Raw genomic sequence first — 11,388 nt, 5'->3', positions numbered from 1 at the left:
CCTTACAACGTGGGATACGGGTGTCAGAAGTGAGATTAATCCTGCCGCAGCTCACACACATTCAATACAGGCTAAGCACATTCCTATCATTCTAATAGCTACTTTGGCACATGGGTGAGCCAGCCTGATCCCAGCTGTGTGTTTCTGTGACCCATGGAGCCACAGGGACAGTGGCATGAGCTGGCACCTGGTTTGCCTGTGTCACACCTACCCACTCCCTGCCTTCTTTTAAGCCACCTTTCTCCAGGCAGGGACTGAGCAGACATCTCTCCCCTTACGCCTACATACCAAGACTTGGGCAGCTCACATTCCAGGGTGCAAGACAGACCAGCGAGGGACCCTCACCCCTGCCCTGCACCCTTGGGTGCCTTACACTGCCTTGCTGAAATAGCTCCCGCCTGGGACCCCCCAAACAGACTTCCAGCATGTAAGCCATGCCCTGAGTGAGTGTGACTGCAGCCTGGCAGTCACACTTGGGTTACACTTGCCAGTTACCAGCCTTGGTTAGTGACCCCAACACACTGGATTTCCCTCCCCAAAATGTATGTTCTAGACTGCCCAACCCTCTCCTGGACAGTCCAGAGATAGTACGGCTGTTTTTCCTTTAAAGCAGCAATACACAGCAACAACGTGCACCACAAATGGAGTTACCCAGACAACTGAATGTAAACCCTCTGGGTTGGATTAAATAATAAAACAAAACAAAAGACGACAGGATTTTCAGTCAGTAGGAGCAGAGGCAATAAAGAAAGATCCGGCACTTTCTAGCACTACAACTAATGATGCTGGATTCACCGACAGTTTTCTACAGTAAAAAGCTTTCCTGGGGTGGTGCTAGGACAGTGAAAGCTGAGGCTGGCGTCGTGGCTCTTTCCTCAGGCAGAGTCCCTGGTCCAGCTGAGGCTGGGCTGGAAAGGCTGATTTGAGCAGTTTTACTGGCAGAGGAAAGAGGTAGCAGAGGTGGGCGTGCAAAACCTGGAAACGGCTTTTCTAGTTTTCACCCAAACCAACCGTGTTCTGCCCAGGGATGCTCAGCCCATTCCCTGCTCTTCTGGAATGGATCAGACGGGATGTTGAAAAGAGATCACTGGCAGGTGTTTCCAGCACGAGTCCTAGAATACTCTTGTTATGAGCTGCCATCCACAGCCAGCTCCTTTGCTTTTGTGAACACATCGGGTTTGGTGCAGATCCAGTATCTCTCACTGGTGCATGCTGAGCTGCTGACCCAACCCTTATCGTCCAGATACGCGCAGTCACCACCTCCTCCTATCCAGAACCTGCAAGACAGAAGCCACAGATCAGCTGGCAGGTAGGAGTTAAGCGTTTCCACGTCACTCACGGACAGGGGGAGACATTCCCGCAGAGCAGGGAGCTGCTGCATTCACAGCGCTTCAGGATTCCCCGTCTGCAGCAGCAACAGGCCCCAGCCCAGCTCCCCGGCAGAAGGGGGCAGTTAGAAAGGGGGCAGTGGGGCAGCAGGGCCAAGAGAGGTTCTAAGATCAACTGGCCTCCATGGAGCCTTTATGCTGGGTGGATATTTTAACCCCGGTTCTTGCCTCCACCCTCTCAGCTGGGTTTGGAGAGGCCCCTGCAGGCCCAACCCACCCAAACCGCCCCAGGGGAGGTTCCAGGCGAGTGTCAGCAAAGTGAGGAGCAGTAGTAACACCACACAGAAGAACTGGGTGCAGGACACCCTGGGCAGTTCACATCAGCTGTCAGGGCAGACTGGGCTGGGTCAGGCTGAGTGAAATGCCAGCAGTGCAGAGACTGCAGCACAATCCCAAAGGCCATTGTGTGACCCCGGCCATTCACGCAGCGCTTCCCCTGAGAGCTGGAGGCCGGCGAGTCAGACCTGGGAACAGGGCAGGATCCAGGCAATGCAGGGCCACAGGCAAATTCTGCATCCCCCGCCCCGTCCCATCCTGGCCACAGAACAGCCACATGCTGCACTGGGAGAAGGCCCAGCACCACTCCTTGGGCAGGCTAGGACCTCCCCTCCCACAGATCACCAGCCTCTGGCTCCAGGTGGGCTGGGGTCTATCCCAGGGAAGGGAGACTGCAGGCTCCACCCACCTGAGCAGATGGCTGTGGGCAGAGGAGGGTGGGAGGGGAATGGACATGACACCAGCTTCACCCCAGCAGAGCTCTGATGGCAACGATGCAGACCTTTGGCTGGGCTGGGTCCCCACTGGGCAGCAGATTTCAGGGTTAACACCCCACTGAGATGCATGGAGCAGTGCCCCCCTCAGTGCTACTGGCTCAGGCTTTCGGCAGACTCAGGCAGGCATCGCTGGGTCTGGGGGAGGCAGGGTGGGTTTCAAAGCCCAAAAGCCCACACAGCTATTTTAGCACCGTAGCACTAGCTCCAGTCTGTAGCCCAGCTCTGAGGCTGGCTGCCGTGGGTGGTTTTGCAGTGTAGACGTGTGATGAGTGCTCAGGACATTAACACAATGTCTGCAGTGTAGACAGGCTCCTGCTGGCTCGGCTTGGCTGAGTGGCACACATAGCCGTGTGGCTGTTGTGGCACAGGTGGCGGCTGGCATTAGCCACTCAGTCTTTGACCCTAGGGCCCTGGCAGGATTGGCTGCCCAAGCTGGCACCTGTGTACAACACCACACTGCTAGCTGTGCCTGTCTGCCCGGGCTGGGGGCACGGTACCAGGCACAGTGCAGACAGACTCCCAAGCAGCCTGGCTAACAGACGCCCCATGACACAATCACAAAGCCAGGCTGCTGCCTACACCAGGGCATTCTGGTTGGAAGACGTGACAGTATTTGACTGGGATCAAACAACAGGTCATCCACTGACCAGCTTCCTCAGCCTCTGCTGGGCCCATTTCCCAGCTTCTCACCAACCACAAAGGGCTTTTTTATAAAATGCCGTTCAGCTGTTAACACACCAGAACAGCCACAGGGGGTCAGAGCAAGGGTCCATCCAGCCCAGTGATGTCCTGTCTGCAGACACCGGCCAGTGCCAGGTGCTTCAGAGGGAATGAACAGGAAACAAGGTTACTTACCAGTAACTGTTGTTCTTCGAGATGTGTTGCTCATGTCCACTCCAGTATAGGTGTGTGCACGCCACAGTGCACGGTTTCCGGAACTTTTCCCCTTAGCAGCCCCCGTAGACTGGCTCCGGCACCCCTGGAGAGCCGCGCCCATGCCGCAGCACACGAGGCACTGCCGGCCCCACGCCCCCTCAAATCCCTTCTTTCTGCCAACTCCGGCAGCGGGGACGGAGGGCGGGTGTGGAATGGATATGAGCAACACATCTGGAAGAACAACAGTTACTGGTAAGTAACCCTGTTTTCTATCTTCGAGTGATTGCTCATGTCCATTCCAATACAGGTGATTAAATAGCCGGACCTTGGAGGTGGGTAGGAGTTACCGGTGAGCTGCCCTCAGCACGGCTCTGCCGAATCCTACGTCCTCTCTCGCCTGCTGAACGATGGCATAGTGGGACGTGAAGGTGTGGACCGACGACCAGGCGGCTGCTTTGCAGATGTCCTGCAGGGGCACTCTCTCCAGGAAGGCTGCAGACGAGGTCTTAGCTCTGGGTGAATGCGCTGTGAAGACACCCAGCAGCGGCACATTCGCCTGCTCCTAGCAGCACTTGATGCAGGATGTGACCCACACGGAGATGTGCTGGGTGGAGACCGGTGATCCTTTCATCCGGTCCCCCGCCCGCGGCGAGGAGCTGCGCCAATTTCTGGAACGGCCGTGTCTTCGATGTAACAAGCCAGGGTTCGTCTCGCGTCTAGCGAATGCCATCTCCAAACCCAGACCGCGCGGTTTGGGAAACACAGGGAGAGATCAATCGTGGTTACAGTGAGGTTCGGAAACCAACCCACATGGCCTCCACTGCAGTTTATCCGTATAGAATAGTGTATAAGGGGGCTCCGAGGTCAAGGCCCTAATTTCAGAGACCCCCCCAGGCTGAGGTGATGGCCGCCCGCAAGGCTACCCTCCACGAAGAGCAGCAGAGGGCGTGAAGTCATGGGTTCCAAGGGGGAGGCCCCTATGAGTCTCAAGAGGACCAGGCTGGTATCCCAGGGAGGTGCTGGGTTGCGGACCTGGGGATGCCGCCTCTCCACCCCCTTGAGCACCCTGACCAACGTGGGATGGGAGAACGGGGATCTCCCCGCTAGCGGGTAATGGAGGCCAAAATAGCGGTCAAGTGGACCATCAACGAGGCCAGCACCAGACTCCAGAGTACTCCCGGGTCACCTGCGGAGGCAAGAGGCTGGCGGAATGCCCCGGGACTCTGCCCAAGAGGTAAACCATGTCCACTTAGCCTGGTACACGACCTGTGTAGATGGGTCCCTGCTGCCCAGCAGGAGTTGTGGGACCTGCACCGAGCAGGCCCCCCTACCTCCGTCAGCCACAGAGCCTCCAGGCCGTAAGCTGCAGGGAGTCCAGGACCAGGGGCAACAGGCCACTGTGGTCCTGGGAGAGACGGTCGTGCTGCCTCGGGAGCCCCATGGGCGGGGCAAACGAAAGGTCCCGCAGCATGCTGAGCCAGTGCTGGCTCGGTCAGGCCTGAGCAGGGAATATGACATCCGCCCTGACCCTCTTTATGTTCAGTAAGACCTTGGGCAGGAGTGGAGTGGGTGGGAATGTGTACCTGAGGGTCCCCGTCCCATTACTGAGGAACGTATCTGAAAGTAACCCAGTCTCATGACCCCGGCGCAAGCCGAGCCTTGGCACTGCGCATTCCCAACCGACACGAACAGATCCCGTTGGGGGACACTCCACTTCTGGAGGGTCGCAGTCACTACCCTTGAGTGCAGCGACCAGTTGTGGCGGGGTAGAAACGACCTATTGAGGTGATCCGCCTCATTGCTCTTCACCCCCATGAGGTGAGATGCAGTCCAGCGGAGTCGTGCCTCATGGCAAAGCCCCACGGACGGGTAGCTCCCTCGCAGGGAGGATGCCCCTCCCTGCCTCTTCATGTAAAATGGCTGCAGTGTTGTCCAGCAGTGCCTGCACCACTCTGCCTGTCAGGGATCGGAGGAACAGCCTGCACGCTAGGCGAACAGCTCTCAGCTCCCCCACGGTGACCTGCAAGCACGTTTCCTCCCCCGACCAGAGCACCCATGTGGCTCCCATCCCACATACGAGCCGTCGGAGCCTAAGGTGACCGACGGGATCAGTTCCATGAAGGGAACGCCCTTCCCTACTGCCCTGGGGAATCTCCACAGTCCCGGGAGGCTAGGGCGGGCGGGGAACTGGACCACCCAGTTCAGTGGGTGTTTGCTCGGCACATATACCGAGGCCAAGCATGCCTGAAGCGGTCTGTGTCTCGTGCGAGCTAGCCTCACTATGTATGTGCAGGCCGCCACATGACCTAACAGCAGTCAGCAGTGCCTGGCTGTTGTCGTGGGGTATCGGTGCAGCTGGGAGATGATAGAGACCAGCACCTGAAAACATGGCTGACGCAGGAAGGTTCTGGCCTGGGGAGCGTCCAGGGTGGCCCTAAGGAACTCTATGCGTTTCACTGGGGTCAGCGGACGTCTGTTCGTTTATGAGCAGACCCAGCCTGCTGCAAATGGAGCAGCGTAAGTCGTGCTGACCTGCACTGGGAACCCGGACCTACCCCCTATCAACCAATCGTCCGGGTAGGGAAAGATTTGCACACCCTTTTGCCTGAGGTGGGCCACCATTACTGCCACGCAAGTGGTGAACACCCTTGGAGCCGAAGGTAGGCCAAGGGGCAGGCTGTAAATTGGTAGTAGGAGCCAGCCCCTGTTGGCTCCGGAGGATGGACCCATGAAAGTATGCGTCCGTGTAGGGCGAGGGTGGCACACTAGACTCCTGGATCCAGGCATTCTGGATAGATTGCTGCACCTCCTGGACAGGCCTGATGGTAGCAGCCATGAGCACATCCTCATGGAACTTGCGGGGGCTATGGCCCTACCCGCCGTGGCAGCAGCGTCGTTTGACGTCTGGAGCGCTGCCTTAGCCAGCGTGAGTCCTCCATGCAGGATGGCGGAAGCCAACCTCAAGGTAGGGGCCCCGCTATTGGGCAACTGCTGGTGCGCCCCGAAATCCCTCAGTAGCGCCATGTGGTCCTCGGAGGCTGCCTCATCCGGAAAGGGGTAATAGGACTACCGAGGCAAGTCTTGCCGAAGGGGTGCACCTGTAGGGGGTGTCTCCATGGGGTCCGACTCCTCAACTGAGGAGCGGTGTTTATGGGCCTCAGACTGTGCCAGGGCATGGACTGTACCCCTACTAGCACTTTTGCAGCCTGCTTGGACACCTTGAGGGGGCGTCGGCTGTTCCGATGACTGCCCCCCCCGTGGGACCCGAGCCGTCACACAGGCGGCTGTCCTAGGTCCCGGGTGCCCTATCTACACTGAGGACCGTGCGCCAAAGACCCCTCAGCCTTGTGGAGAGCCACAGCACAGCATGGAGTCCCAGTGCCGTGCAGACCCCAGCGCCGCGTGGAGCCACGGGGCGGCTGTGAGCTCCGGCCCTGATTGGGGCTGCGGTGCCGGCAGAGCCCCACCACCAACAAGAGCCCCCCGCCCTCGGGAGCTCCGGCCCGGCTTTTTTTTTTTTTTTTTTTTTTGTGGCTGCGGAGCTGGCGGGAGCCCCGCTGCCACCCAGGGCTGCGGCGCCCGAAGAGACCCGCTGCCACAGGGAGCTCTGGTGCCAACCCGCTGGGGGAGCATCCTCGCTCTACTCCTGGTGGCTGTCTGGCGGGAGATCGTCCTCCCCGTACCGGGGATCTCCACCGCCCTTCGGGGGGACCCACACGGGCTTGCTCCAGGACCCCAGCCCCTTCTCCCTCGGCGGGGGGGGGGGGGGAGGGTGGACGGAGGTGGCATAGGCCAGCCAACAAGGCTCATGCCGCCAGCCTCCACATTGGCAGGGGCACTCTCCCACTCCGAAGAGTCGGGGGTGGACCCCTGCTCAGAGATGCAGACCCGGAGGGGACTCGACGGGTCATGGCTGGTGCATCTCTGTCCTCGACCCTGCTCGTACCCACGGCGCAGGGGAGTGTCCGTGCTCCATGCGCTGTCCTCATCCTCGGCACCGGGGATGCTGCTCCGTGCCGAGTGGAATCCGGTGCCGACAGTGCGCTCCTCACCGAGGGGGAGCAGGACGACCCGGACACAGAGCGGAGCGGAGCGCTGCGCTAGGAGCAAGGCTTTAAACCTGATCTCTCTGCTCTGCTCACTGATTAAAGCCTTGCATATCTTACTCTTGTCTGCTGTCCCCCCAGGCACTTAAGGTACCGAGTGCGGGGGAGGGACACGGGGTGGGGGTTAAACCCAAGCGGCCGGGACATAGCCTGGCCACCTTAAGTCCGTCAGGGACTTCTTACTAACTACAGCACTTAACAACACTTAAACTAACTAGGTACTTCGACTAACAAAGAGTTCACAGAAAGGGAAGGCACGTGCAGAGACCAAGTGCTAGTTCCATCCAACCTTCACGGGCGGAAAGAAGGGACTGGGGGGCCTGGGACCGGCAGTGCCTCGTGCTGCAGCATGAGCGTGGCACTCCAGGGGCACCAGAGCCGGCCCTACGGGGTCTGCTAAGGGGGAAAGAGTTCCGGGAACCGTGCACTGTGGCGTGCACACACCCATATTGGAATGGACATGAGCAATCACTCGAAGATAGAACAGGGCAGTTATCGAGTGATCCATCCCCTGTCGTCCAGTCCCAGCTTCTGGCAGTCAGAAGTTTAGGGACACCCAGAGCATGGGGCTGTGTCTCTGCACACTGGGCTAATAGGAGCTGGCAGACCTGTCCTCCATGAACTGAGCTAATTCTTGTTTGACCCAGTTATACTTTTGGCCGTCACAAAATCCCCCGCAACAAGTCCCACAGGCTGACTGTGCTGTGTGAAGAAATACGTCCTTTTGTTTGTTTTAACCTGCTGCCTGCTAATTTCACTGGGTGACCCTAGTTCTTGTGTTGTGTGAAGGGGTAAATAGCACTTTCCTCTTCACTTTCTCCAGACCAGGTGTGATTTAATAGACCTGAATCATAGCCCCCCTTAGTCATCTCCTGTCCAAGCTGAACAGGGCCAGTCTTTTTAATCTCTCTGAGTACGGAAGCTGTTCCACCACCTAATCAATTTTGTTGCCCTTCTCTGTACCTTTCCCTATTCTAATGTGTCTTTTTTGAGGTGGGTGACCAGAACTGCACACAGTATTTGAGGTGGGGCCGTACCCTGGGTTTATAGAGAGGCACCAGGATATTTCCTGTCATATTCTCTCTCCCTTTCCTAGCGGTTCCTAACATTCTGCTGGCGTTTCTGCCTGCGCTGCACATGGAGAGGATGTTTTCAGAGAACTAACCACAGTGACGCCGAGATCTTTGAGTGATAAAAGCTAACACAGACCTGGTCTACACTACAGCGCTAGGTCGACGTATGGCATGCTGCAGACACCGGGGACTTCATGGAGTAGGAGAAAAGAAGACTCACGGGTGGTAGAATTCGGAGCCATTGGTCCATTTCCAGGGCTGCCCCGGGTCCCTCCGGAGGCCGATCCAGTGGTCAAATTTCCCTTTGTAGCGCGCCATGAAATCCTACAAACAGCAGAGGGAGAGGCGGGGTCAGAGCCCGGACCCTGCTGCTGCCCCAGGCTCTGTGCAGGGAATCCCAGTCCTACACTGACGGGCTGTTTCCAGGGGGTGGCTGGGGATTTTCTCCTCCCTCTGGCACAGCTCTGGGTAATTCAGTATTAACCCTCCCACTCCAAACAGCTCCCAGCACCCCGATTTCCTCTGAGCTGGGGCAGCTGTTGGGCACCTGTCGAGAGGTGATCCCCGCAGTACATTGCCTCTGGCCTCCCAGCACGAGGGAGGTCACAGCTGCTCCTCGCCCCGCAAGGGCAGAGCCCAGCTCCTATTGCAGCAGCAGCCACTGAGCCAAGGCACAGTCCATTGCAACTAGCGTCTCTTACCATGTCCTGCCCGCTGTCGATCCCAGCCAGGGAGGCACCCAGTGCAGAGCAGTGCTTCTGGCTGGAGGCCCAGTCCCCTTCGCCCTCTGAGAAGTAGTAGCATTTCCCTCGGAATCCGATCCAGCCGTCCAGGCACATATCTGGGCATGCAAGGGGCCCCAGATCAGCTGACAGATGCTCACATCTCTGCACTGAGAATGAGACAGTAACATGGTGTGAGAGCGGGACCTGCAGCCCGGCCGTGAGGAGAACACGGGGAAATGAACCCTGGTGCCCCAGGCTTCGGAGACTCTTCGAACCAATGCCAGGTGCTGGAGGCGTGAGGGAGCCAGGAGCACACTGGGAATCCAGCCCCAGAGGGGGGTTACCTGACCCTGGTCTCACTCTCTCGGGTCACATTCAGTAGGGATGCAGCTGACAAACAGCCCCTGGTTGGAGGCCCAGGACAGAGAGCTGGGCCCGGCTCAGTGCTACAGCAGGGGTGGGCAGGGAGCTGCAGAGGGAGGGGGCAGTGACCAGGGGCCAATAATTAAGGGGTAAGATGCTGATGTCAATATGATCTGCATTTTGCACCACACTAACACTAACACCATCGCTGGTTTTCAAGCCTTCCCCTGTGGCCGGGACACTCGTGTCTGGGAGAACGTTAGCAGCTGTGGCCATGCTGATGGAAGACAGAGCAGGTCGTGCACAAGGCACGTACGTCCCTGCAGACTCCATGGGGCAGTGCCCCGCACCCCGTGTGTGAGCACTAGTCACGGAGCAGGGCAGTCGGTGCAGCAGATGCTCCATGGTGCTGCTCAGGGTGTGATTTGTGTCACTCATTTCAGGGAGCAACGGTGGCTGCGCGGGGCACAATTACAGACGCTGTGCAGAGCGCTGGGCATGGCAACACACAGGCCCCTCGGAGAAAAGCTGCCAGGCCGGCTGGGCCCCTTCCAGTGTTGCCTTGGAGGGACAGGGCACAGCAAGGGCCTTTCAGTTCTGGGAGCCTCTGACTGGTGCCATCTCCACCATCTGACCCACTGCGTTCTGGGGGGGTCCTGCACCCCCAGCTGTGGAACCCCCAGGTCACAGATCTCACCTTACGCTGCGTGAGCCACCGCGGCCCATTGCAATAGGCAGCCAGGATGGCAGGGAGCTGGGATTCACAGCCCCCGTGTAGAGGGCAGTGAGGCAGTTACATCAGTGCAGACCCTGGCACAGACGTGCTGGAGCAGCATGTCCTGCTCTGGTAACTTCCTGCAGCCCAATGAACCAGGGCAAGCCCCTCTCATCTACGTTAGCTGCACCAATTGAACTGTATCACTGCTGCCACAGCGGTGCCAGTGCAGACAGACCTGGACTGATCCCCTCTCCCAGCTGCTAAACCCTCCTGGGGAGCCACTGATCAGATCCCAGGACAACAGCTAAACCCCAGCCCCTGACAGTCTTACAGCCCCCCCGTCCCCAGGCTATGGCAGATACAGCCGGGGTCACGTTCCCACGAACAGCCGCCCTCTGAACTAGCCGCGCTGTCTGGGCAGGCGGGGAAGCCAATAGCACTACGGGGCCCTGCCCGGCCGAGGTGGCTCCGTGGTGGGTTTCTGCACTGCGGTAATGGAGGTGTCTGTGCTGCGTTCCACGGCTCAGTGCAGTCACTGCAGCAAAGCACCTGCCAGCCCGGCCGGGCCATGACCCGGGAGGCAGGAAGGCCAGGCTGGTGCCTCAGGGTGACACGCTGCAGGCAAAGGGCCCGGCTCACTGCAGCCCTGCACCTTGCCCCGTCAGTCACCAACACTGTGCATGGGAACAAGTGACTGTGCCTGGGACACGGCAATAGCCACTGGGACCCAAAGTGCTCAGAGATCTGCTGGGGAAGGAACGTGAGTCAGATCGTCCTGACACAGAGCCCAGGTGCAGGGGCTGGGAGGGGCAGGAGGAGGGTCTTGGAGGAACGTCCCCAGGAATCCTCTGTCCCAGGGGCAGGACAGACCAGGAGAGACGCAACTGGGAGGGAGGGGAGGGCTGAGAACTCACCTGCCAGGACAATAACAGTGATGAGGAGAGCTGGGGACACGAGTGCGAGGGCGAGTGCGAGGGCAATGGTACGTTTCCTGCCATTACCGTGAGTGGCTGAAAGAGAAAGACCCGTCAGCCAGGGCTGTGAGGACCGTCTCACTGACTGCCCTGGGGCTGGAGCTGCCCTAGAACAGGGGTTACCCACCTGGGGGGCAGGACCCCCTTGAGGGGGGACCAAAGCTTCCAGGGATCCATGGGGCTTCAGTAATATTGACGTCAGTTAGCCCCCAAGCTCCGCGCCAGGTGCAGCAGCCCCTCCCCCCACAGCCCATATTGTACCCTGCATTGTTACCCAGTGGAGGGGAAATGGTTACGTTTTCTTATGGGGGCAGGGCAGCACAAGGCGTGGGTGTTACCTGAATGTCTGGGCTGCAGCGAACAGGATCATTAAGGAATTGGTTGAAACCAAC

General features: G+C 58.8%; 1 protein-coding gene across 1 annotated transcript; it reads right to left on the bottom strand.

Annotated features, from left to right (window-relative positions):
* Positions 1–203: 203 nt before the first annotated feature.
* On the bottom strand, positions 204–11,032 carry LOC137145542 (C-type lectin domain family 2 member D-like; the record flags this gene model as incomplete). The annotated part of the gene is made up of 4 exons (XM_067536398.1): positions 204–1,277; positions 8,437–8,540; positions 8,918–9,108; positions 10,937–11,032. Coding segments are annotated over 4 exons (542 nt in total), but the record flags the coding sequence as incomplete, so codon positions are not given.
* Positions 11,033–11,388: the final 356 nt, after the last annotated feature.

Source organism: Emydura macquarii, unplaced genomic scaffold (assembly GCF_026122565.2).
Source record: "Emydura macquarii macquarii isolate MOO-44397 ecotype Brisbane River unplaced genomic scaffold, CSIRO-AGI_Emac_v2 contig_3541, whole genome shotgun sequence".
NCBI lineage: Eukaryota > Metazoa > Chordata > Testudines > Chelidae > Emydura > Emydura macquarii.
Note: the sequence above shows the minus strand (reverse complement) of the source record. Positions and strands in the feature narration are given on the sequence as shown.